This window comes from Grampus griseus, assembly GCF_964374135.1.
Source record: "Grampus griseus genome assembly, chromosome: 7".
NCBI lineage: Eukaryota > Metazoa > Chordata > Mammalia > Artiodactyla > Delphinidae > Grampus > Grampus griseus.
In genome coordinates, this window is record NC_139001.1 from 23,693,659 (window position 1) to 23,719,921 (window position 26,263).

The following is a 26,263-nucleotide window of genomic DNA, read 5'->3' on the forward strand; positions in this document are numbered from 1 at the left end:
GAAAGACTTAAGTGCATTGACATAATGTGTTGTCCCTCATATATAATCATAAGCCTGACATTCTGCCAATAGCACTCAGCTTAGAGCTGAGCGGTGGTGACAGGCTGATGCTGAGCTCTCCACAAAAAGCCAGACAACACGTTCAGTGGAAGATGGGCCTGAAGCTTGGCTGTGAGTGGGACTGGGGCTAAACCTGATTCTGGTACATCTAGATGAGAGTCAAAATAGTATGAGGCAAACTAAACACAAGGTATGAAATTCTTCCTGCCTTTGGCCAGAATGTTTACCAGGAACTGAGCTGGGACTAAGTGTGCCAACTGTGGTCCAACAGAGTAGTCTTTAATCCAGTGGTTTCAAAAGTGGTGTGTGCGCACCCTTAGGGGTCTGCAGAAAAATTTCTTGGAGTTAAAGGAAGAAAACAATAGAACTTGTATGTATTTTTATCTAAAAAGAAATCCATTAAAATTTACTGATATTTAATATATACGGGTTGACACTGGCATCTCACTAGATCTTTTCAAGCGATCTTCGGTAGAGGGGAACATTGTTTCTTCACAACTTGCTTCTATCAAAAGGTACTTTCTTAGGCAAATTCTTAGTCTCTCCACCCCTCCGACCCGATGCTGTCAGTGTTACCTTAGTGGTCTTCTCTTCTGGGGAGGCCTGCCCCAGTCTTCATTGGCTCCTCCAGATCTATTCTTTTCGCCCCTTCACACTCTCCTCTGTGCCCTGAAAGACTGACTTCAATGGGCTACACCCAAGGACTCCTTTGATGCTCAGCTTCTGGTTGGTGACATTTTCTGTGATAACCAGTGGCTATACTGCCCCATAGACACTTGCAAAAATATAAATCACCCGTTCCTTCATGGTACAGGTAGTGTTTTAACAATGAACACAATCGTAATTACGTTTTCAAAAAAGCTCATGCTACAGAGGGCACATTTTGTAAAGGAATTTTTGGAATGATTTCTACCATAATTTTTTTTTGTAGTTTAAATAATGTAAATAAATCTGTCATCTTTAAAAATACTTCTCATATCCTCATACCTAGAAAATTTAAAAATAGAATTTTCTGACTTGCTTAAAAATATTTCAGTGAGTTTGAAGTGCATTTGTCAAAATTAGAATAATTAGTCTTTTGATTGTTTTGTAAGAACCACTAACTGACATCAGGGAAGATGGAAATTTAAATTTAGGAGTCAAATTTCAACAAAATCCTTGTGTGAATTTGTGAACAAAATTGAAAACTGAGTATCATAATTTTTTTTAGTGCAGGCAAATGTATATTTCTTCCTTTTGGCTCTACCGCTGATTGTGAGGGGTCTTTTTCAGATGTGATAGACATTAAACATAAGTATTAAAATAAACTGAACTTCTAAACAGACCTTTTAATTGCTTCGACAATAAGTTTTAAACCAAGATTTTCAAAAATGTAAGTTTGGGTAATACAATATAAAATAATTTAAGATGGAAGGAACCTAGTTCTCTTAATCACTGTGTGGTATGTCACTCCTCATAAACCTACAGTGATGTGTTACATGAACAAAAATAAGCTTTAGTATATTAAGGCACTGAGATTTTAGTGTTAGTTACAGCAGCTATCCTATCTAGATAAGAACGGAAATTGGTACTTTGACCTGTGCTGCTGTTGTAACAATACCCCAAAATAAGTGGCATTGATTTAGTGACTGGCCAGCAGAAAGTGAAGATATACTATAGTAGGCTGGGTGTCTGGAGAGTTCTGCCATGCCTCAGCACATTTTCAATAAGGCTGTCATGGGAGAACTTGGAAGGCTGACCACAAATTACTGAGACTGTAGGGAAAGTGGTTGGAACTTTCAAAGCAGTACTGTGTTGGCCAATTATCTAAGCAAGAAAGACGTGCACTCAGGTGAGTTTGGGCTGATTTTCAGGCAGAGAATGGCAGGAGTAGAAAGTTCGGGGATCAAGGGCCTTCCATGGTTGAAAAGCTGATAGCTTTGGGACCTGAAGTAAAAAATGACCCTGAATGACCAAGGGCCAGAGAGATTTTGCAAACAACTCAGCCCTTCAGTAAATATCAGATTAAGAGAGGGTCTTTTCCACCATAGCATATTGCTGCTGATTGCCTCGAGGTACCTGCCCTTAAACTGAAGGAAAAACTGGGAACCAGGAAACCAAGAATAAGGCAAGTTTAATAACTATGTCGAATAAAAAAAAAAACACTTGGCACATGGAACTAACTGGAAGCAAATAGATCGGAAACTTACCAAAAAAATTTTTTTGTAGAAATTGTAGAACAAGGAAACTTTGAGCTAGGGCTGAAAAAAAGTCTTTAAAACCACCCTTAGACAAGAAGAGAGATATGAAAGCCCCACAATGGACGAGGAGGGGACATTCCTCAACAGCCATCTCAGATATTTCTGAGGAGGATGATGGTTAAGGAAGAAGCTCTTAGAGACAGGAGCCAAGGGCCACGGAAAGCAGAATCAGGGACAGAACAAGAAACTATCTGCATCTTGGGCAGTCCCCCTTCACAGTGCCTACCCAGAAGGATGAATCACTTCTATGGGTCATTGACTGCTGTCTGTATCCTATTCCTCCCTTTTCTGACTGGAAGCTTTAATTGCAGTTACACTGGGCAAGGACATAGCTCACTGGACCCAGGGAAGGCTACATAATTTGCAGAGTCCAGTGCAAAATAAAAATATGGAGTCACAGGGAAAAGTTGCTATCAAGGGTACTAAAATATAAAACCTTATCCTTGGGACTTCCCTGGTGGCACAGTGGTTAAGAATCCGCCTGCCAATGTCGGGGACACGGGTTCAAGCCCTGGTCCGGCAGGATCCCACATGCTGCGGAGCAACTAAGCCCGTGCACCACAACTACTGAGCCTGCGCTCTAGATCCCGCGAGCCACAACTCCTGAGACCACGTGCCACAACTACTGAAGCCCGCGTGCCTACAGCCCGTGCTCCACAACAAGAGAAGCCACCGCACTGAGAAGCCCATGCACCGCAATGACACTCGCTGCAACTAGAGAAAGGCCTGCGCGCAGCAATGAAGACCCAACACAGCCAAATAAATTAATTAATTAAAAAAAAATCCTTATCCTTTCTTTTACAGCATGTTTTGACTTATGGTATTTTGTATTTGCTCCTTAATGTCATTCTAAATAAGTATTTAATTTCATTTTACTATCATCTCTATATTGTACAATGCCAATTTTAAATGCAAATATGAGAACATTTAACTCATGTGGAATTACTGAAATTACACAACTCTTGTTTTGCAGCGTTAACATGCGTATGCATTTTGTTCTTGCCGGAACAGTGGAAATGCTTCACACTACGAATTCAACTGTTTTTATGTTGCTTATCCACGTGTGCACATTCTTTCAATACTCTCTACCTTTGGCTTACTGGTGAGTAAGGAAGGAATGAAAGAAGGAACTATGGTTTGCTCCATCTTTCCCTTTCCTTCTATGACATCATTTTTGTATAAGTGGTTGGCTAATATAGGGGGAAATAGCACAAAAGGATATACTAATAATGTTCCTTGGTCTTTCGTATTTCTTAAAATACGTTGCCTCCTTTCTGTGCTCAAAGCAAGTTATTGGTTCAGTCAAAGCATGGTCTCTTAGTGACTGGTTGGGGCCTTCAGTGAACTCACTTAGGGAGAGGATGAGTAAACTCTTTGTGTGGGGAAAAGAGGGAAATGAAGTTTTTGTTAAATAAAGAGATACACTATTGTACTCAACAAAACCCATTTCTTTTTTCCTTCAGGGCACACAGTTAGACTACATTTCCTAGCCTCCCTTATAGTTAGGTGTACCGTTGAATACTTGAGATCTGTCCAATGGAATGTAGGCAGGGGGATGCAGAGATGCCCAACAGTTCTGTGCCTGGCCCATAGAAACTTTCTCACGATCCTCTGCTCTCTTCCTTCCCTTGGTTGCTAGGGAAAAGCAGAGGAGTCAGCAGAGGCCTCCAATCACCCAAGGGGATGATTGAGCAAATTTGGAAAGGTCCTGAATCTCACCAAATGCTTTGAACAACAGATGAACTTATAACGTGTTAAGCCTCTGAGATATTTGGGCTTGTTCATTATGTTAGCCTCTTCTGAATAGAAGAAACTTCTACCCTTATCATAAGCTATTTTTAACAGGAACTTATCATCATGGAGGTTTAAGTGGCAATAAGAGAAATCAGGTTGTCAGCTGACCTTGGAGTCTGCATAGATACATGGGTCAATTCAGGGATGTGAAGGAGATTTTGATGGTGTGGAATCACTGGGTGCAGGAAGCCACTGGCTGATTACAAAATCTGGGAATAGAACTAACCACGGATGTGCATGTTAAATAGTTATCCTTTTAAAGCTGGTAGGCCAGGGTGGAGGGGGATGAGGGGTAGGGTTAAGAAGATTTTTTTAAAAATCCATGTTATATATATTTTCTGAGAGGCCTTCAGTGATACCTAAGTAGCACCTCTCTACCCCCAGTTTAATTCTTACTTTGACACCTGTTTATTTCCTTCATGACATGTAATACAGATTTTAATTATACATTTATTTACTGAATTCTTCATTGTCTGTTTCATCCAGTATGTGTTTCATAAGGTCAACTTTGTCAATTTTATTAATTCCTGTGTCTAATAGAGTGTTTATCACTGAACCAGTGAATAAACAAATAATTATACGAATATATGTCACAACAATACTCACTCATTGGGACATTTAATTGGGACTTTAGACCCTTTTCACTTGGTTCCTGCCCTGTCCCCTGGTACCACGGTGAACGGCTCTCCTATGTCTGAGCTCAGTCTTGCTTGACTGGGTCCCTGATTCATGCTCTTGGGCCTCTACAATATTGCCCACCTCACTGCTTAGACCTCTACCATTTGCCTGCCGTTATGACCTTTGCCCAACACCTGCCCTGCCTCTGCTTAGATAGATCCCCTAGGCCTTCTTCCCTTGATTTGGTTGCTTTGTCCTTAGTACTTGTGCCCATCTTCTCATTCCTGACCTATCTTCAGACTCACGATTTTGTGTGTTTGCTACCAGTATAACTGACACTTGCTTTAGACCCAGGATCATGTATCTTATTGCTGCCATTCTGAATCCAAGAGCTCCCAGACAGCAGCTGCCTCTGAGCCCTCTTTCTCTAAATTTCCCTTAGCATTCAACACAGAACAGCTTATTCGGGCTTAGCTCACCAAATATCCTGAACTAATGTGGTTCATGTCAAACGTGTACACTTTTTAAAATAAAATGGGACTGTTTAAATAAAAGGGGAAACGATTTAATTCAAAACTTAGTAGTGCTGGGAAAAAATGTTGATACTTTTAATCTGACAATCTTAAAGAAGGGCTTGGGAGGTCAGGGATTGTGTATGTACTACCTTAAATGTGCTATGCACAAGTGTGCTATGCACATAGCAAGTCCTTGATAAATATTTTCTTATGGATTCCTTGGTTATTGTGACTAAAACTTCATGATTTTGACTGATATTGATGTAGTAGAACGTGCCACAATCAGTTCCTGGTCCCAGTCCTCTTTAGTAGCCTTGGCTCGCTATCCAAACGATTATGTTCTGAGGTCTCTCATTGCCACATTTCATCACAGTAGCGACAGCACTGAAGTGGCTGAGTGGATGTAGAGACTGTTCATAAAATCATTTCAAGTAAAGGGCTTCAAGATCCTTCCAGCTGTTATTCAAATCTATATCATAGGGCTTTCTTGGTGGCGCAGTGGTTGAGAGTCCGCCTGCCAATGCAGGGGACACGGGTTCGTGCCCCGGTCCGGGAAGATCCCACATGCCGCGGGGCGGCTGGGCCCGTGAGCCATGGCCGCTGAGCCTGCGCGTCCGGAGCCTGCACTCCGCAATGGGAGAGGCCACAACAGTGAGAGGCCCGCGTACCTCAAAAAAAAAAAAAAATCTATATCATTATTTACTATAGAACATAAAACACAAGGTGTCATATATTTCCTCCCTCATTGAACTAATACCAGCCAAGCCATGTACAATACAGTTAATCACTTAGAATTTGTTTCTTCAAGCATCCTATTCTTTCACTAGATTGTGGATAATCAGAATTGACAGTCTCATGGACTTTAAGGGAATTAAATGCAGTAAGCTAAAGCTTTGGTGTTTGCAATGAATAGGCCACAGGCAGTGGGTGCAGAAAACTGGGAAGTTATTATGTATCTGTTTTGAGATAAACACTTTGCTGCTGCTGACAGTCTGTAACTTTTTATTATATTAAAAAAAAAAAAGTAAGCCCAATGGGTTGCCATGGAAATACTTATGATGTCACAGAGGATGATGACTTCTCATAATCTACAAGCAGCAAGAGCAGATGTGCTTGTAAGAAACAAAGATCTTGTTTTCATACAAATGTTCTTAAAATAAAACACAAAGGAAGAAAAATACCCAGAGTGCATAATGCAAAGGAAAAGAATTGCTTCTAAATAGAATGTTTTACAAAGTTTTCATAAAGCTTCAGCTGCTCCTCAAAGCACAACCAGCTTGAACATGGATAGCAGACGTGAAATTACAGTACTCACAAAATTAGTATTCAAGTTGCACAATCTCTCCTTTCAAAGCCTTCAAGCATACTTTATGCATGCACAATTACAGAAGCAGGTAATGAGGGAGATTCTGATTTTCCCCCTATTGTTGTTATTGTACTTAGCCAGATAATTCTTGATAAAAATTGCTTTGTTAAAAATAAAACTAAGCAATATTTATTAGCTCTATTGAAAAGATCTTCTGGCTCTTATTATAAGATACATTGAATAATTTTTCTAAGACACATTATTCTGTCTATGGAGATGGGTAGCAACATATCAACTTTTAGTAAAGAATCAAAACTCAGTAACAATAATCTGCAGGCTATAGTAATTTTTATAATTTTATTATTTCACATCACAATTAATTTCATTTCAATTATTAGAGATTTTTAAAAAGGATATTCAAAGTTTATGGCTATGACCTCCTAAAATACATAGATAGGATAAATAATATATCAAATGAATGAGTTGTGTCAAAATATATTACACTGCTTTCATTATGTCACTTTGAATTTAATCCTGTACCTTGGTAGGCATTGAGACCCTCCCAAGTTAATTCTTCAGATTCTCAAATCAGACTCCCACAGTGACCTCAAATACTTCTTAGAATTAATCAAAGTTGAAAAAATAAAAATGAATTAATTATGATAAAGTTCTCACTTCTTGCAATGAAATAAACTCCCCATCCAACTTGCAACATGGATTTGCCAATAAAAATTTTAATTCTTATATAGCTAAATGAGATATGAGCTGAGTGGAAAGGAGAAAAACTAACAATTTTGATAATTCCTAAAATATATTGCTCCTAAATAAATCTACTGTAAAACAATCTTTTAAATGAAAACATAAAAGATAAGACTAAGATACACTGAGCTACAAATCTGCATTACTATTAAGTAGTAGCATATACAGTAAATTTTACTTTCAGTTTAATGTCCAAAGTAACTTTTTATTTTCATTAAAATGAAAATTAAATGTGTCAGTTTTATTGAGAGATAAAAATACTAGAACTACATAAAAGAAAAATAAATAAAAATTAAAGATTAAAAATTGAAAGTTCACCATGTTCTCTAGCCTGAGTTAAAAGAAATTGAGAATAAGTAACAGGTGTTTCTGAAAGCTAGACTTTAATCCTAGTTTTAGTTCTGTGGTCATAGTGAAGTCATGCACTATTTTAAGCCATAAGTTCACTTTTTAAAAAGTATATAATATGAATACAGTACTCTAAATCAACACCAATGTTTGAGGTGTACAGTGTTAACTGAAATACTGTGATAATATAACCCCTAAAAAAGAGGACTAGTGAGAACTGAAATAATATGATCATATAACTTCTAAAAAAGAGGACTAAAAACACTTAAGAGGCTTTTTATAAACTCTGCAAAGATTTAGGAGAAACCAAAGAGATGTTTATGTAATAACTGCAAAAGGCAATAATAGCTTGGTTGATTTAGCCAAAGTTCAAAGGCCTAAATTTTTAAAAAGGCATAGATATTTGAAAATAGAAAAAGAAAAAGGAAGCTGCATTAAAAGTGCTTTTTAATGAACAAATGACTGGGAAGCATTGGAGTATTTTATACTACTTTATTGATGAAGGATTCCATCTCTATGATAATTTTTTTTAACAAAGATAGTAGCAAACTGTGTAAATCACGGTATTAAGAAGTAAGGATGTTAGAAAAAAATGACCCAGTCTTTCTCTAAAATTGCTCTAATATAGTAAGGGAGATAGGATACTCATGCATGAAAAAATATATTTTATTATGAGTTAAATGATAACATTATTGATGTCAATAGTGGAGTGTAGATGCTAAGTAAGTTAACCTAAGTGAAATTACAAAGCATGTATTTTTAATGTATGTAATGTATTATCTATGGTAACATAGATCAGGGGCACAAATAAAAAACTTGATTTAATGATTCAGTATAACTAAAGTGGCTTATGAATAAGGTTCGATTGAATTCATTGTCTTTTCATATACAAAATTTTTTGTCTATAGAGTTTTTTGTAACTTTGATTTCATTAAAAATGCTTAAGTCAAAATTTTTCATTTGAAAGACCCCCCAACAAGGGAAAACGAACAAAAACTGGACAGTTTTTAGTCTTTGCAAGAGATAATTTGCAAATTGTAAATTTGTCATCCCTCACATGAGTATGGGTGAGTTTAGCTGCTTGTTGCTAGGTGAGGTTTTTCTACGCAATGACACAGATGCTCTAATTTTCAGTTGACTGAGGTCTGCACAAAAAAATCTGAACCAGACATATTTTATTAGGAGGATGACGTTTTGAAGAAGAAGCATGAGATATGGGTATTCTGACCCATGTGGCGTAGAATATGTTTATTTTTCTGATTTTCTTAAAAAAAATTGAAAGATAAAAATATTGGGAAGGAAATCAATAGAAACATAAGGTATAAAGCAATGGTTGGCTTTCGTATCGCTACAATAATTAACTGCACTAACTGCAATCACACTGATTTAAGAATGTCCTTTGCAAAACTGCCATTCAGAATATTTGCTTGCTTAATTAAGTAAAGAAACACAATATAACCCTTACCGGTAGCAGAACCAGTCTCAGCCTTGATTTGATCATTTACAAATATTACCTCATTTAATCCTTATTTAAAAAAAACAAAACAAAACAAGAGTTAAGTTATATTATTACTATCCACTTTTAACAGATGAGGAAATAGAGATAAAGAAACATGTCCAACTGTTAAGTAACACAATAAGTGACAGAGTTGGGATTTGACCCTAGGCCTTCTTGATCATTGTACCACCAATGGCACTTTTGTCGGCATCAGCTGGGTCAAATTCATTTTGGGGCTCTGAGCTGGGAAATTCTGTGTGTTTGGGCTGATAATCTCACAGCTTCCTAGATAATTAGGGCTATGTAACCTATAGTGTGTTTCCTCTTTTGCCTGATTACCATGAATTCAGAAGTAAGCTTTGTGTTCAATTGCAACATTTTGGAACCAGCATATCTTGATACTTTTTCTTTCCCCTTTGATTTCTTTTGTTATATATAGGTTTTCATCTTATTGTTCTCTGGATTTACTTTGAGTTCAAATTCTTTTAGGAAGTATTGGGGGATCAATCAATAATCTACTTCTAACAGTAACCAGAAATCAGTCTTGAACAGAACTGCCTTCCAATTGATAAAACAAAAAACTATAGAAGACCAGCGGTGGCTACTACGAATCTTTTAAGATAAGGTGTGGCTAAACTAAACTGAAATTTCACCCGAAACCAGTCACTTTAACTGCTTTTAGTATTTAATGAGAAAAGCACACAGATTTAGTTAATTTTGGCCTTTTCAAAGCATTCATTCTTTCAGTAGCACTAGAAGCAGCTTTGGTTATTCTATTCCACTCTATTTCATTTTTTAAAAATTGGTGGTTATAACACTCTAAATATACGGCCCACTAATAGGTTACAACCTGACATCTGAAAGACACTGTTATAGGAAATATTTTTCAACCTGCTACAACACTTCCAATACTCTGATATTCCTCTAGAATGGAGTGGGAAGCTAAGGGGGTGGGGTGGGTACAGCTTAGAGTTTTCTTACACAATGAAAAGACGTAACTAAATAGGAATATATTAAACGTGTGGATTGCTTAGAAACAGAAAAAAGTTTGTGAGTCACAGTTTTAGACAGTGAGACTGATTTCTTAACATGAGGTAATTCTGAAAAACTGTGCATAGACTTTTAAATAAATGATTCATATTTTAAATCAATGCTGTAAGCTTTCTACTTTAAGGATTCCTATGGAGAGTCTATTTGTAAATTGGAATGAATATTTTTAGAAAGTGAAAAAAAACCACTCATTTTAACTTATGTATTTATTTATCATGACCTTTGAAGAATGTCTACAGCTCAGGGAAATAGCTTTATCTATATTTCCATAAGCTTCATTGACAATCTTTATGCATCAGTTGTATTACCATATATTACTTGTAGACTTAAATGCAAACGACCTCATTGACTTAAAGGTCTCCTATGAAGATGCTGTTATGGGGATTTCTGTGTTTAGTGAAAGTGGGACCATTTCCTTTGTTTTAAAAAAAGAATCTTCAATTCTATTTTGGTTACACCTTACATTGGTCTTTGAAGGTGCATTTTAGCCTAGAGACACCAGAATATTTTGCTTTTAGCAAGGTTGTTAATTTCTATTTGCTTTTTGGTATTGTCATCTGACTTAAGTTCTCTAATTCTTTCACCATCAGCTCTCAGTGTATAATGCTTGGCAAAACCTAGTGACTTTGATGAATAAACCAGGCTTCATATGTTCCAGAGACCTTGAGCTGCCTTGTTTTCTTACCCTGATTTTGAAGGAAGTAATGGAGTTCAGTTGGCAGAGAGAAAGCTGAATCTGTCAAAGTTCAGAGGAAAGAATGCTCAAAATGTAAGTGCAAGGGGAAGCAATTGTCAGGAGCTATCATCCCAATTAAGAGCCATCTTATGGCAATAATCTGTAGGAAACTTGCACAATGTTAAATGTTTGTAAAGGCCTGTTACTCCAATCTTTCATCTGTAATACAATAAATGCTACAATCTCTGGCCACAAAGTAAAGATATAAATAATAACAGGCATATTTAACTTCTGAAGGCCTGATTGTTCATGTGACTCCTGATTAAAGGAGTCAGAAAGTTGATGAGAAAATTTAAATGGAGATGAGAGCTCCCATGATCAACTCCTCTTTTGTATTCTCAGTTCAAATACTACTTGGTATCTCCTGTCCTCTGATTCAATATCCCACTGCCCCATCCCCTCCCAAACTTTTCTTATTATGGCCCTTGGAACTCTTCTCTCAAGCAAAACAAAACAAAAAACAAACAAATAAGCAAATCCATACTATATTTTCTCACTTATTTAAAAATAATTTATTTCCTAAATGAAGGAGCTTTTCCTTGGGGCCACTACTCCTCTTTAAGGCAGGGTGAACATGCTACTTAACATAGAAACCAGGCCACTTTTAAAAGAGTAAAAGATGGCACTATTAATAATTGTGTCAGGACCACAGGTGTAAATTAGGGTTGTTATTGGCAAACCAGATGATATGGTCACCCTAACCATAGTCCTCTCAAGTGAAGGCCACTCATTTTCCTATTATCTACCTAGGTCAGGATTAGAAAATGGGGTCAGCATCCTGCATACAATCCAAAGCCATTTTTAAAGAATATTTACACTTCTGTATGAAACTGCATTTCCTCTGATGCTCCTTCTTTCCTGCTACCACTTCACTGCCTTTCCTTCTTGTTGTTATTCATCAGCCGCCTCTCAGTGACTCAGTCTTCAAAGACTTCAGCACCTAGTTCAGAATCTTGCTCTATTCTCCCAAAACCCAAGATAATCTCCTGATTATCCTATCACTTTTCTGATAATCCAACCCCTAAAGGCCAAGACTTCTCAACCTCCAGTCTGGATCCTGGTATCTTGTTCTCCATCAGAGATATCAAATTTCTCTTCACAGTCTTCTGTACTTATATATGTCTCACTCAGTATTCCCTCTTATACAAGTTATTCAACCCCACTGGAATCAACCCCACTGGAGTGGTCCGTGTATCACTCTACTTTGCCCTATTGGTCAGTACCCAATCTATTAGTATCCTTCTCTGTATAGCTTACTCAGTCATTCATTGCTTCAATCTATTTCTTTTAATTAAATTCAACTTCTTTGATCCAGTGTCTTCCAGCTCCCTACTTGGTGAAATTTCTACACTGGATATGTCTGTGGTTCATTTTGTTTCCATATTATACCTGGGCTGTGAGCCCAGCTATAGTTACAGCATGGAGCATATTGCTGGCTTATTTGTGGTCACCAGCCTCAACTGGTTCCTCTATTCTGCCCATCAATTTTCCATACTTTTTTAGTTAGCCTCTCCCATATCCTTCATAGCAACTATTTCAAGCTTATTCACTCTTTTTAAACTTTGAATCCAGTCACTTTTTCTTTCACTCTCAGTAAATAGCATTGATATCTTCTTCAAACCCTCCCCAACTTCCCATCATGTCAACTAACCAACTTACTTGCACCTGCATCCATCCTTTCTTGCTTAAGTACAAGGGGTTATCTCTTTCCTCTCTGGAGCTAATTATTTCACTTGTGCTCTAGATATTTTTTCCTATCCCCTCAGGGACCTCACTTCTCCAGTTTGCTTCTATCTTCAGTCTCTAAATTGCTATTGACAGTTTCTCATCAGCATTGAGGAATGCCTAAGTCTTACATAAAGAACAAAATAAAACAAAACAAAACAAAACTTCCCTCATCTCCGCATTCTCCTCCAGCTACTAGCCTCTGCCTTTCCTTTTATAGCCAAACTCATGGACATTTTTGCTCCATACTCACAGCCTCTCCTCCCTCACTTCTTATTCTCTCAGTGCTCATCTGTTTTTTATTGTCATCACTACAGGCAGCATTTGTTGTGGTTAATTTCATTCTCTGTTTCTTAGGTCTCCTGGTTTCCCTCTCAGATCTCTGAATGGTTTCATTTAGACAGCTTATCTCAAAAATGCTGCTGTCCCTCATGAATCTCCATAAGCAAGTTGGCCTGTTTGAGGCTAAATATCCACTGAGGTCCTAAAGCAGGCAAAAAGGTGAGTCCATAATGTTCTGAAGGGTCAGGAGAGAAGTCTGGTCAGAGGATAAGGGTCATGTGCACAATAACAAGACCTTAGGGAGCTTCACTCTTCAGGGTCTGGCCTTTAGCCATGTGGGATTGCAGAAATTCAAATTCATAGGTGCACTATTGTTCTTAGAAAGAATAACTGAAAATGTCTAAACTCATAAGACATGGCTATACAAATCCCAAAAACATCATTTATTTGTAAACAAAAACATAATTGCCAAGTCTATTCCTTCCCCACACAAAAAACGACATGGAGAGTGAAAATATTACAAAGTTGCTAATGTTGGGTTTGGAATTGATCAAGGGTTCTGTGTATGCTAATCTGCCTAATGGTACCAGGTCTCAGAGCCTGCAGTGTTCACCTCCACATCAGGAATGATCTCTGAAGGCAATATTCCCAAAGACTTGAGAGTAGGGTACCCCTCTCTAATTCATATTACATTGTGAAGAAAGATGATTCCTGTTTAAATATTTAACTAGTTTTCTGTTAAGCATTCATTCTCTAAAATAAATACTAGGAAATGTTAAATTATTTTTAAGCATATATTATGAATATACCAGACCCCTTGTTCATCTCATTTGTTGGCTATTCCATAATGTTTGGGGAAGCTCTTCTGGATTAGAGCAGGTTATTCAAAATGCCCTAAAGCAAATTTCCGCCAATAAAAGTATTCTTTCTTTTTTTTTTGGAAAAAAAAAAAAAACCCTGCTATTGAGAGAACAAATATGCAACTTCTACACCTATTAGCAAACTGGGATGGAAAAAACTAATTAATATAGTTTTATTCGTCTACTCCAATAATCACTGTATTTGTAAATTAAAACTGAGACAAAAATTCTAATCTCACAGGCTTCACTTAATGAGTCCTAGCAAAATGTCCAAACTGACCTTTACTATAAACTGAGAGCTGCTCTCTGCTAAAATAAAACCTGTTTCTTGAAATACAAAATGTCATTTAAGAATACCATAACTATTGAAAATCACAATGTTCACAACAGAAAGTCAGTCATTCATTCTTTGCACATATAGGTGAAGTACAAAAGTCTACGAAAGGGAGGAGTTTGACGCTTATGTTTCTTAGAGCAATATATCAGAAATGATCCCCTTTGAAACAAAATGTGCAAATACGCTTGGTGATCCAGAATTTAAAGTTCTTGTCTATATCTCTTTACTTAATTCTTTAGAGGGCAGTTATCTTTTAATTCACCTTCAGTGGTTCTCTTGTCATTCGCTTGTTCAGAAGGGCTCAAGGTAGGTACAGATGAATATCTGATGTTAAAGTATTAGATGTCCAACAGGTCGAGTTTCATACACAAATAGGCACTGGATTTGGTAGACTCCTACGCTGATACCACATTTGAATAACCTCCTGAGAACACTGTGGACATTCGGTTTTCCTTTCAAGTGTTTCAATATCAGACGGTATGTCACTAAAAGGGCTGGATTTAACTACAGCAACAGGCTTGTATGATTGATAAACATATTTGGTTATTAAGGAGACAGTATAGTTTAGTGGTAATTACCATAGGGTTTCTACAACTTAAAACACATCTTTAAATCCAGCTCTGACATTGTGGGACTCTGGACTAGATAATAATGTCTCCAACCTTCAATTTCTTCATGTGAAAGTTGGGGCAAATATTACCTCTCTTTAAAAATGACTGTGCGGGTTATGATGCCTGACATAAAATAAATGCGTATAGTGATGATAATAACAGTACATACGGCTTTCCTAATCCCACCGCTATCTCAACTTTGTTGTAGTTGTATCATCAATCTAAAGTGCCGCATTACATTACACAGCATTCTTTTTATTAGAACCTAAAAGAATTGTATTGCTATTGAATAACTGCTCAGTTTTTATCTTATGGGTGCCGTGGAGAATGTACCTGAGTAGGGTTTACTTGTTTGCTTTGTTTTGTTTTGTTTTGGTTTTGGGTTGGCTGCTAGAAAGCTACAAATTTTGTGGCCTGACTTAAAGAAATGTCTAGGTGGGAATCATGATATGTAGTTTTAGTACTATTCTCATTTCATGTTTTCATTTATGTTTTGCTTTCTTCTTGCACCTCTAAATTTAATTTAATACCATATATGTAAATGTAATTTAATACTATATATAATAATTATATAAATGTAAATACATATGCTTATAAGGTAACTTAAACCAGTCTAGAACAAGGTAGAATATAAATAAAAACATTTATAATAAAAAAATTAAAGTGCTGTAGATTATGCATGAGGATTTGCTTCTCAAAAAGAGTACACTTGAAAGACACAGTATTCCAATGAAGCAGTTTCTGGAATATGGTTTATAGGACTTTTGATGATATCCTTAGTCTACTAAGTGGGACTTCCCTTGGTGTTCAGTACTTCTCCATGATGTCAAGTTTTCAGTACCTTTATGAAGCTTGAACATAGCTGCTGGGGGAGAGATACTGTTAGTGTTATTCTCATCTTCACATATCATATCTTGGGACAGCTCAGAATGCCAAACTAACCTCTATTTTAAGCTAACCTTTCTTTAAATCACAAGTCATGAAAATTAGGAGAGTTGACCTTTGACTTGACTACCTGTAAATGACCTTTCTTTGATTCATTTCCCTCCTTCCACACCTCATGCCCTCTTTTAGAGTCATCAAGCAGGAAAGGGCTCCCCATTTCTATCCCTGTATGGCTTTTAATTCCCTACGTTGCCACCATCTGGCTATAAAAAAGAGGAAAGTTGAATCCCTGGATTCTTTCCTTCGCTTTCTGTTGTTAATGAGTTCTATTTTCTTCAGTCTATATAGGATTGTTTAAATATGTGATTAGCCTTTGCTGGACTGTGAAAGAATTTTGGTTTACAAAGAGTTGAGGCTTCTCACAAACACTGGGCATGTAATTCCATGAGCTTTTCACAGGCTAAAAAAAAATCAGGATCACATGCCTGTTGGCACTGGTTTGACTACCAAATACTTCTCTTGAGATGCAACCTGCCATCACTCTGCTTTAGACTATGGACATCTTCAGCAGAATCCAACCATCGGTGTTATAGATCTTTAAGCTAGTTGGCCCTATGTTCACCTCCCAGTTCCAAAGTCAAATGATCACTTTTGATTTTCCTTCTACTCCCAGAGAGTGTTTATTATTCTGTACCTAAACTAATGCTCACCAGTTAACGTGTTCTCCTTTTACTGTTATCCTCTATTTGTGAGCTGTGTCTTCAAAAATTTGAATCTTTTTTTTTCTTGTACTAACACTTTCCAATAACCTCATTATACTTTTTGTGTTTGATGATTTCAGGATTTCCTAGAAGAATCTTCTTCCCCATGCCTTTTAGAGTTGTTTTTCGAGCATCATCTATCTGCACTTGACCCAACTCAAAGTTCCTTCATTTTTGCACTAATAGCACTCATTTCCTCAAATGCTGAACACATCTGCATTTTAAAGCAACTATGAAAGATTTCAATGACATCTTTAAAAATATGTGCTTTCATTTTTTTTCCAGAAATCTCTCCAGTCCTCACCCCTTCAGTCTAACTCCCACAACTTATAATTCTCATTTGGGATAGAGATAGCTTATCATCTGCTCTATATCAAAACGTGCTTTCTAGAAGAAATGTGATATTATTCTTTCAAAGTGTGAATTTAAGTCATAATGTTACCTTTTCTAGGGACATGGGTATTTGCACAAGAGCCTTATATAATTGCAAAGTGACACTCTTAAGAACTGTTAAAAGAAACTATTGTTCAAGGTGAATGGAATGAGAAGACCCCTACCACGTGGAACTCGAATGCCAGCTGGACAGACCCCAGACTATCAATGTAGTCACGGAGGCATAGTTAGGAGGTATTAATACACCTTACTTATGAAATGGATGGGGTATCTTAGAATGCTTTTTTTGAAACTATGGTTCCATTTATGACTTCCTTGCTTCTTCATAGTGCCAATCTAGGTCGCCAGGAGAAAGTGAGACCATTGTTCCATATCCTGCTTAAAAAGAGAACACCACTTCAAAGAGAACACCACCACCTGACAAAAATAAAACAAGTAATCAGTTTTAAAACACTGTGCCTATGTGTGCTTGGTAAACTTAACTTTTTCAGGGATTCACGTTATTTTAGGGCACCTACTCTGGTTAATTATGGTCTATATCTAGCACAATAAAGCCATCTAAATAATAAGTACATAATCAGTTTCCAAAAATTTCTTCTTTGATATTAGGAAAGTACTACAATGTTACAAACTGTCCCTTCCTACCCTCTGCTAAAAACAAAACCCAAACTTAAAAACATAAAATTAATTGCTTGAATAAAAAAAAGGAACTTTTACTCAAATTCTTTTAAAGGGTACTAGGGCTTTTAAATCTAAAACAGATAAAGTATCCGAAAAAAACAAGACTAATACCTTATATCTTTCAGCTACACTGCCTTTTAAAAATGTTCTTTTGCTAATTGCACTTAGTAGTTATAGAATTAAATCTGTTGCATTCTTTGATAGTCTGGTTCATGAACTATCAGGTATTAACACGAAATAATCTGTTTATGAAACAGAGGGGTCACATAAGTGTATTTTACTCAAAATTATTTTACCCACTTTTACTATTCATACTTATAAAACTTTATATTATCTACCAAGGCATTCATGTTCTTCACGTGGATCATAAGACAGAGTTGACCTGTTAAGGTTATTTGTAACATGACTTATGAGCCAAGATTTGACCAAATTCTTTACGGAATTAGAGTGTATCTTGGATGTCCTATACTTTTTGGCCCTGGAAAATAGTTTTGACACATGGAAGCTAGGTGAGTATGGGACTTGCTCCATATTCCTCCATTCAGTAAAATGTTTACTGAGTACCAACTCCTGCCAAATACTGTGCCAGTTCTGAGAATACAACAGTTAGCAGACATAATCTCTGTCCTTAAAAAAGATGACATTCTAGTGAGGGAGACAGATTTTCTTTTAAAAACTCAACAAATGAATAACATATTTACACACTGCATAATGAAGGAAATGTGCAAGTGCTAAGGTAGGGGTTGGTGCTGGGAAGGAACGGTTTCTGTAGGATGGGACAGAAAGGGGGAGGAAGAACCAGTGATATGATAAATGGTGGGGGTGGGGTACGTTTTCTCCCTGCCTCCTCACCCAGCCCCCAAAGTGAAAATTTAACTCTCCAACTGCATATAGTAGCCAAAGGATATGCTACTGCACTTGCTGGGGATATATTTTTTTATGCATAGTATAACTATAAAAGTGTGGACAGTTATGGCAAAGGCTGGAAGTACAGATATGCTCTGACCACTATAAAAATACTGTTGAGAAAAACTGTTAGCAAAGTGAATTTCTACAGTTTATACAAAGGTTCCTTCCCCAAAGTGGAATTGTGAGTTTCAGAGCCAGGATTATTTGACCACAGAGGATGAAACAGAACCCCCAGTCTTTGTATGTAAACATAATCTTGACTTCTTTGGGGTAAATTGGATATACCATGATCTGCAAATTAGAAAGGAACATAGGATGTTAAGAAGAGGGAAAAGTTTCCCCAAATGGTCTAATTCTCACAAGTAGTCATGAGATCTTCGCCATTCTAAAATCTGGGCACCATTGCTCCCTGCCCAAGTCCCCCATTTTGGGGGAGACAGGGCCACCAAATGTCAAGTGTCTGAACACTTAGCCACTAGAGGGAGAGAGTGTACCTTTGGTGATTAGGGAGCCAATGAAAGTAACTCATGAAAAGGATAGGCTTTCAAGGGAGCTAAATTAAGCTCTAATCAGCTAGGGGCAAAGACTATCAGCTGTGCTAGCTTTCGGGAACTTGATGATTCCTTAAGACTTCACAATGGATCCACTTCTACTAAAGAATTAAATTGCTTAAACTATCAGATACTTCATCTTAAATTTGCATATGTTTTAATTCATCTTTTCTAAGAGCCTCCATAACTTTGCAGATACTTAAACACTTTGGCTTACTTTTTAGGGGGGATTTGTGGCAATTTAGAGAAGTTATGTTACCCTTTGTATATTGGGAAATTATATATTATGAACATTCCAATTTTCTATAGTAATTTAAGATTAAAATCTTTGCTATCTATTGGGATGATTAGAATGATTTGTGGAGTTCTATGTTTGGTTTTTCCCAAATATGACTTTAGGAAAATTACTTTTATTTGGATAATTGACAGGTTAAAAAACAACCCCTGCTTTACTAACGTGTAACTCACAGGTGTTCTTAAAATCGTCATAAAATTGTTGCTAGCCTGAGCCCAAATGATTTGCTCTCCAATGAAAGTTGGTTAATCTTGTTTGCAGCACGGCACCAACTATCATTTTCCATAATTTAAAAAACAAACCTATTGGTACAACTGTTGTTTAATAAATCCAACATAGGAAGTAAACCTTTAAAAAGTAATTCATTAAAAAATTTAAATACAGGATTACACAAGTCACATGATGTTCATGACTTAGTGTCTATTAGCGTGAATAAATTCCTTCCCAGTCCCGAAATCTAAAGACATTATCCAAAATTTCCCAGATGTACAGAGTGATGCTTAAGATATAGGGGATGATTTTATTGTCAACGTATCATTTCCCTTTCCTCAGCAGAAAAAAAACCTCAGCAACTATTTCTGGGATTCTTGAAAGGAGTACAGTGACTGCTCCTACTCTTTCAGCATTGATTTTCTTCACAATCTGTGATATGGTTTCTCAGAAATGCTGTTTGGCAGTCCTGATAATTTCATGTGTTTTCAAACTTAAGCCACCCAGACTACACAGTGCAGTATTTTCAGCTCCTTTCATTTTCCTTTTCCCTTTAATTATAGAAGTCTCTATTCCCTCTTTTTGCAAATGCGGTCAAGAAAGATGCTAAATGCGACTGTTTGTAGAAGGAACGTGCATTTGTTTTTCTCATGACGATCCACATAAGTTCTTCCCAAATACAAAAGCTGTGCTATAACTAACTGATGATATTGATGGACAACACTTTACTCCTAATAATTTTTTGGACTCTCCCCCGTTCCTTTGACTTTGGTGGATGTGCCACGTGCCCGGTGTAGATAAAACAAGTAGACACTCTAATTTTAAACTTGCACTGTAAAGCACTTTCAAAATAGTAATAGTTGAGCTTCATTTCAGACCTGACTTTCCTTCTCAATCCATTCCCCAGGACCCCTCTCTGCTTATTCGTGTCCTGGTCTATCGGGGGCCGTTTTCTGAAATCGCAAAGCACAGTTTATTGCGAAGCTGAGTGGGTGGGTCCACGCGCACACCCAGACTCCGGCCAGGACGCCGATCCCAAAGCTCCGCGTCGCGCGCTTGGATCGCGGTCCCGCTCCCTTCGTCCGGCCTCACCACAAATCCCAGTTTGAAAGAAAACTTCTCGAGGCCGAAATGAACCTCCCCTCGCCGTTGCAATTCTTCCTTCCGAGCCGACAGAAAACGTGAGATTTACTACGACACTTGGGGACTGGATGGGGGCTGCCGAAGCACTCTCGGAAGCGGGTTACCTGGTACCCCCCCCTTTGGGGGCGGGGTCCGCCGTCTGGGGGCACCGGGTCAGGGGCGGCGCGGGTGGGCGCGAGGGAGGGCGCGCGTCGCGGAGCCGCCGGGGCAGCACTTGTCCTGTAATCGATTGCCGAGCGCGCCGAGCGGCGCAGCGCGCAGACACGCGCACACGCGCCCTCGCCAGCCCGCGCGCACACACATACACACACACGCACACACGCACAGGAGCCGAGGGCCCGCACACGCGCGCGCGCGCACGCACGTCCTCCCGCCCGCGCCCCGGGCCCCGCCGCCCGCCATCCGCCGCCGCCGCCAGCCGGCCCTCCGCCCGCGGGCGTCTGCGCGAGCCCGGCCGGCGGGGGAGATGTGCTCGGGCTCCGGCGGATCGGTTTCTCGGGGTTTGACCAGCTGTCCCGGGCTAACCCTGCTCCTCGCTGAAGATGGAGGAAGTAAAAACAGGATTACCCTTAGCTACAGATCCACTGCCTTAGTTTCCACCACCAACTGCAGTGCACAAACACACGTTAGGCACAGGAAAGAAAGAAAGAGAGAGGACACACTAACAGTAAACACAAACAAAAGGGTGATGGGATTATTTTACTGCATGCACTGCTGAGGTAAATCTCCGCTTGCCTTTTGCGTGGTGAAGAACAGCTCTTGTTTTGTCTTCTGATTCATAGGTTATATATAAATATGTGTATCTGATTTGCAAAGGGGGGGAGTGTTTTCAAAGTTAAGTGTAATTATATAGTATCTCGTTTTGCACTGTTATGTGATCAAATGACTTGTTGCTATTAACCAGTAATAATAATAATACTATAGATATTTTTCTCTGGGAGGGATGGATTGTGGTTATGATTAGGGTAATGATTTCTGTAAAGGACGCTCAGGGAATCGGGTTGAAGATGATGTCTTCTGCCTTAATTTATCGTCCCCTCCTTGTAATCTGTTTCTGGGATGTTAATCGATTAATCAGTTCTCATCTCTATAGCTGTCATGGATTTGGACTTGTTTTGCTTTGTTTTAACTTGAATTCCAAGAAAGGTTGGGTAGCCTGGAATAAATTACAGCTGTCCAGATAGAAGGTAATATCCAGATCCTGTTGGAATTAAACAACAACAACCTGGTATGACATGTAAAAAGGCAGCCGTTAAATCACTTTGACAGGTTCTGGTATGGGCAAAAGAGATGGAATTAAGATTTAATTTATTATTATTATCATTTTTTTTTGCCAAGGGCGAAAAGCAGTCCTGTGAAGTTGGCCTAGGTTCTTTGCCGGGTTCTCCCTGACTGTCCCTCCCCTCTCAACACCCCTCCACCCCCCCCCACCCCCCGCCTTTTCTTTCAGTTTTCTTGTCTTAGCTTTTGGTCGATTCTTAAGGAACCGGTGGATCAAGTTTTTTCTCTTCTTGTTAATCGCATTGCTGTAGCACTGACTGACCTCTCTCTCTCTCTTTTTTTTTTTCCTCTTTCCTGAAAGTACGTGGTGCCATTCCTGAGTGACTTTTCCTACTAGACCATCCCAAAGGGACGAGGGGGAGGGGTAGAAGGAGGAGGAGAAGGGGGGTGTTCCTTCTCTCTCATTTCTTGGTTTTGTTTATCAGCCGATCTGTTTGCTGGATTTGGGCTCGGAATGACCCACCTGTAAAGTGCTTTTCCTTCCTCCTTGCCTTGAACTCTGCAGGGGGCTTGGCTTGGAAGGGGCAAGGGAGGGAAAGAGAAGGGGGAAACACAAAAAACTTCTTTCTTTCTCTCTCCGTTTATCTTCAGCCCGACATTGTCACCTCCTCTTTGAGGGGTTAGAAGAAGCTGAGATCTCCCGACAGAGCTGGAAATGGTGATGAATCTTTTTTAATCAAAGGACAATTTCTTTTGTATGTACATTTCGTTTCTCTTTCTCCTTTTCTTTCTTTCCTTCTCTGAGGGTTAATAACCATTTCATTGATGGGGCAGACTTCTTTCGCTTCTCCCTGACGTTTCTTTCTTAATATGTGTGTGTTAAATGTGTACATTTTTAAAGAGATAAACTCATTTGTAAAATATCCGAAGAAATTGCTCCCCTTTAAACTTTACGGATGCCTTTCTTTAAAGCCTTATGTAATCATAATTTGAAAGAATTTGATAACAGTACAGCAGGTTGAAATTTAAGTGTTATGTAGTGACTGAGTTGGGAATTTGATCTGATTATTCCATAAAGGAAGAAAGAAAAGTTTTTTTTTGGGGGGGGGTAGGGAGGGTGGTGGTGAAGAAGGGGAGGGGAGGGAGAAGGGAAGTGGTTTTGGAGACAAGAAGTGAAGCTGCCTGTTTTCCAGTAAGTAATGGAGAAATTCCAGGAGCCAGGGCTAAATATACTTGGCGATCAATACAGAAATGGCTCATTGTGAATAATTTAGCTGCTGGTGCAGTGAGAGTTTTGAAACTAAAGGCAAAAAGGACTAGGGCCAAAGGAAAAAAAAAATAAGTAAAAATCTTCTCAGGACATGTCAATTCTTTAAACTTTTTTCTTCAAAGTATACAGTTAGCTTATCGATCTTTTCGTTATGTGAAATCAAAGCTAGGGGGTGTCATCTCATACAATTTACTTTTGTTTCTGAGAATTAAGTTCCTGTTTTGTGTCATTGGTGCACGAAAATAATTCCCCAAACTTTGAAAAAGTGATCCCCTTACCCTCTTCAAAAAGTGTATGAATTTTTCAAAATTGGAGTGTATTAAGTAGGCTCGGCATGGTATCCAACCATGGTCTGGCAGGAAATTAAGGTTACATTGAACAGGTGCTTACACAGAACTTGGGGTTGGCTAAAATGTCAATACAAGCCTGGCAGTTGGGTAACTGCTGCAGAAACCTTCAAGACATACTTGGGCACGAAGTTTTTTTGTTTTGTTTTGTATTTCTTCTGTTTGTTTGTCCTCCCCCCTCCCTATTAGAACATGATGAACCAACTTGCAACAATTGTGAATAGAGCTATCTGTATACTCGGGAAGTCCTCAAACTGCAGCTTGATTGTAGGAAGTAGTGAATGGTAAAATACTTCAATCCCAGTTAAAGCTGGCACTTTGGAGGTGTACCCCCTTCCTATTTTTTTCTCTAAACCGAGTAAATTCTGATTAAAAGAGTCATTCATTTCTTGCTGCAGCCCATCTCATAGCACACTTATCTTTCCTATCCTATCTCCAGCAGGAATCAGATCATTTGCAGAAAGAGTTCAGTGACTTGCAAATGAGCACATACAGTACACTGTAGTATGTTTCTTGGGCACAGGTTGCAGCAGCAGCAACATGGGCTAACTGCTTGGAGCTTCAAATAAGTTAAGCATTTAATGGCAGATACTGAAAGGAATCATTGTGTTAAGGGTATAATCTTTTGTATTGCAGCACTGCACTTTGACTATGGAAACAGAGGCTATTGATGGCTATATAACGTGTAAGTATTCATTTTCATTAATCTGTTATTGGTAATAAAATTATGTTTGCTACCTGTATCGTAATTTCTGAATTGGAAGTTTTTGTCAAGAACTGTAAACTCTTACCTCCTATCTGTTCACAATTTCACCTTGTAAATGAGTTTGAGAAAATAGCACTGAAGTGAAATAAGAAGGAACTATAGATATATACCTGCTATATTAAGAATAGTAGCTTAGCAGATCAACAATTTACTACTTTATTGTTTTTTCATTTACTTTAAGTCTAGAATAGGTCGGGTTACATATATGTCTACTAATATGGCATGTACTAAATACTTAGTACTCTGTAACCTATTTTTCAGACACATAATGTGAAAGAGAATTAGCTCACTCAAGTTGACATTTTTTTTTAGCAAACTCTCCTTTCAAACATCTAACTCTCTGATAGCCAGCATTTTGGAAATGCTCATTAAAAATACTGTGTGCTTAAGGATTAAATTAGATGTTAAAAGAAAACAGTTTTTTCAACTAGAAGATACTTTAGAAATCAACTATTCCAGTCTCCATTATTTTACAGTTTAGATGAATGTGATAATGAAATTTTGTAATTTTTTAATCGTGGGCTGGTTGTTGCTTTTCGTCATTTCGTTCATTTATTATGTATTTCTAAATAACATTTCCTTATAGTTTCTTTTTAAGGGAAAAATGTATTTCATTAAAATCATATATGCATACCCCTGCATATATGATTACAAAGTTGGTAATTAGATTTTAGATGACAATGAACAGAGACCAAAAGATTTTATTTTGTGAAAACAGGTGACAATGAGCTTTCACCTGAAAGGGAACACTCCAGTATGGCAATTGACCTCACCTCAAGCACACCCAATGGACAGCATGCCTCACCAAGTCACATGACAAGCAGTAAGTCTTCATTTTATGATTTTTTTTTTTCCTATTTCTCTAGCGATAGACTTGAATTTGTTAGGTCTGTAGGGTCCTCTCACATTGTGGTGTAGCTGCTGCTATAGATTTTGTTAAAGAAAGAACAACACAGATTTATCCCTGTTCATTTTGGTATCATAAAACATGAGCCTGCTTACTAGTCTGAACTATCCCAAGGTGGCATTTGGGAGCTGGTGCTTACCTGTATCAGGTAAGAAATGTTAGGCTTTTCTGGTTATTCTTTTGTCTTGCCAGGTTTTAGTTTTGTTTTTGTTGCTGGGTAAAAAAGTATGGAAACACGTTATTTCCAAAGGACTCTTCGAAGTAAAAAAAGGAAAAGAAATTATTTTCTATTACCTTGGCACAAAGCTAATCCATCAGTGGTAGAATTGCAGTGTTAGTTGCTTTTTTTTTTTTTTAAACGTGTGAAAGTTTCGTGTCCAAAGCATTGGAAGTGAAATGTAATTGAAAATTTGTGGAACTCATTTACATCCATTTCTCTGACAAAGTGAAAGCATTTTGTTTTAGACTGTCCAGAGAAGAATTGAGAAAATTTGGAAGGATGTTTTGAACTTGCAGGAATAGACAGTTTTGGCTACTGTTTTTGATAAAGGGTCATTCATTGATATACGAAACATTGTTTTTGTGTAATAGAAAAGCAACTTACATGCTGTCAGTGACAGAAGACAAAATACTTTATTAAGAATTTGGTTTATTTTCTCTTAATTATAATGTTTCATAAGTTATCAAGTGCAAATGCTCTGTTACTCCTACTTAAACTTAATTTGAAATCGTGTGTTTATACTTTTGATATGTGTTATATTCTTATACAGAAAGGCCATCTGATTTACATGTAAATATAATTTAATTTAAAAGCTTTCTATTTGGGTGACATGTGAAGGAAAAGCATTTTCTTTCCTTTTTAAATGAAGATTTAATAACTAAAGAAAACTGAATCATCGAGTGAATTATGAGCATATTCTTAATATATTAATTCTGATTATCCTGAGAGAACAAATTTTCTTTCCACTTCCCTCTTACAGTTTCAAAACTTGATGTTATTGTGAAACTACTAGCTTCATAAGTAGTTAAGACTTCTGAATTATAAGCAAGAGTATATAGAATACTATTGAATACATTTTGCAATTTGTTAACTTTAAGTGGTTCTAGTTATTGACTTGAAATTTCGACTGAACTATGTGAACTTACTTTACTTATTTAAAAGTTTTCTTTATTTTTATTAATGGG

General features: G+C 37.7%; 1 protein-coding gene across 1 annotated transcript in view; it reads left to right on the forward strand.

The window, feature by feature from the left end:
• Positions 1–22,444: 22,444 nt before the first annotated feature.
• Positions 22,445–26,263, forward strand: part of IKZF2 (IKAROS family zinc finger 2) — a gene marked incomplete at its 3' end in the record, with an annotated part of 168,577 nt that continues 164,758 nt past the window's right edge. The window contains exons 1-3 of the mRNA XM_082658602.1: positions 22,445–22,543; positions 24,042–24,090; positions 24,890–24,994. Coding sequence (XP_082514728.1) covers positions 24,057–24,090; positions 24,890–24,994 — 139 coding nt within the window. The 5' untranslated portion in view covers positions 22,445–22,543; positions 24,042–24,056. The remainder of the gene's footprint in view (positions 22,544–24,041; positions 24,091–24,889; positions 24,995–26,263) is intronic.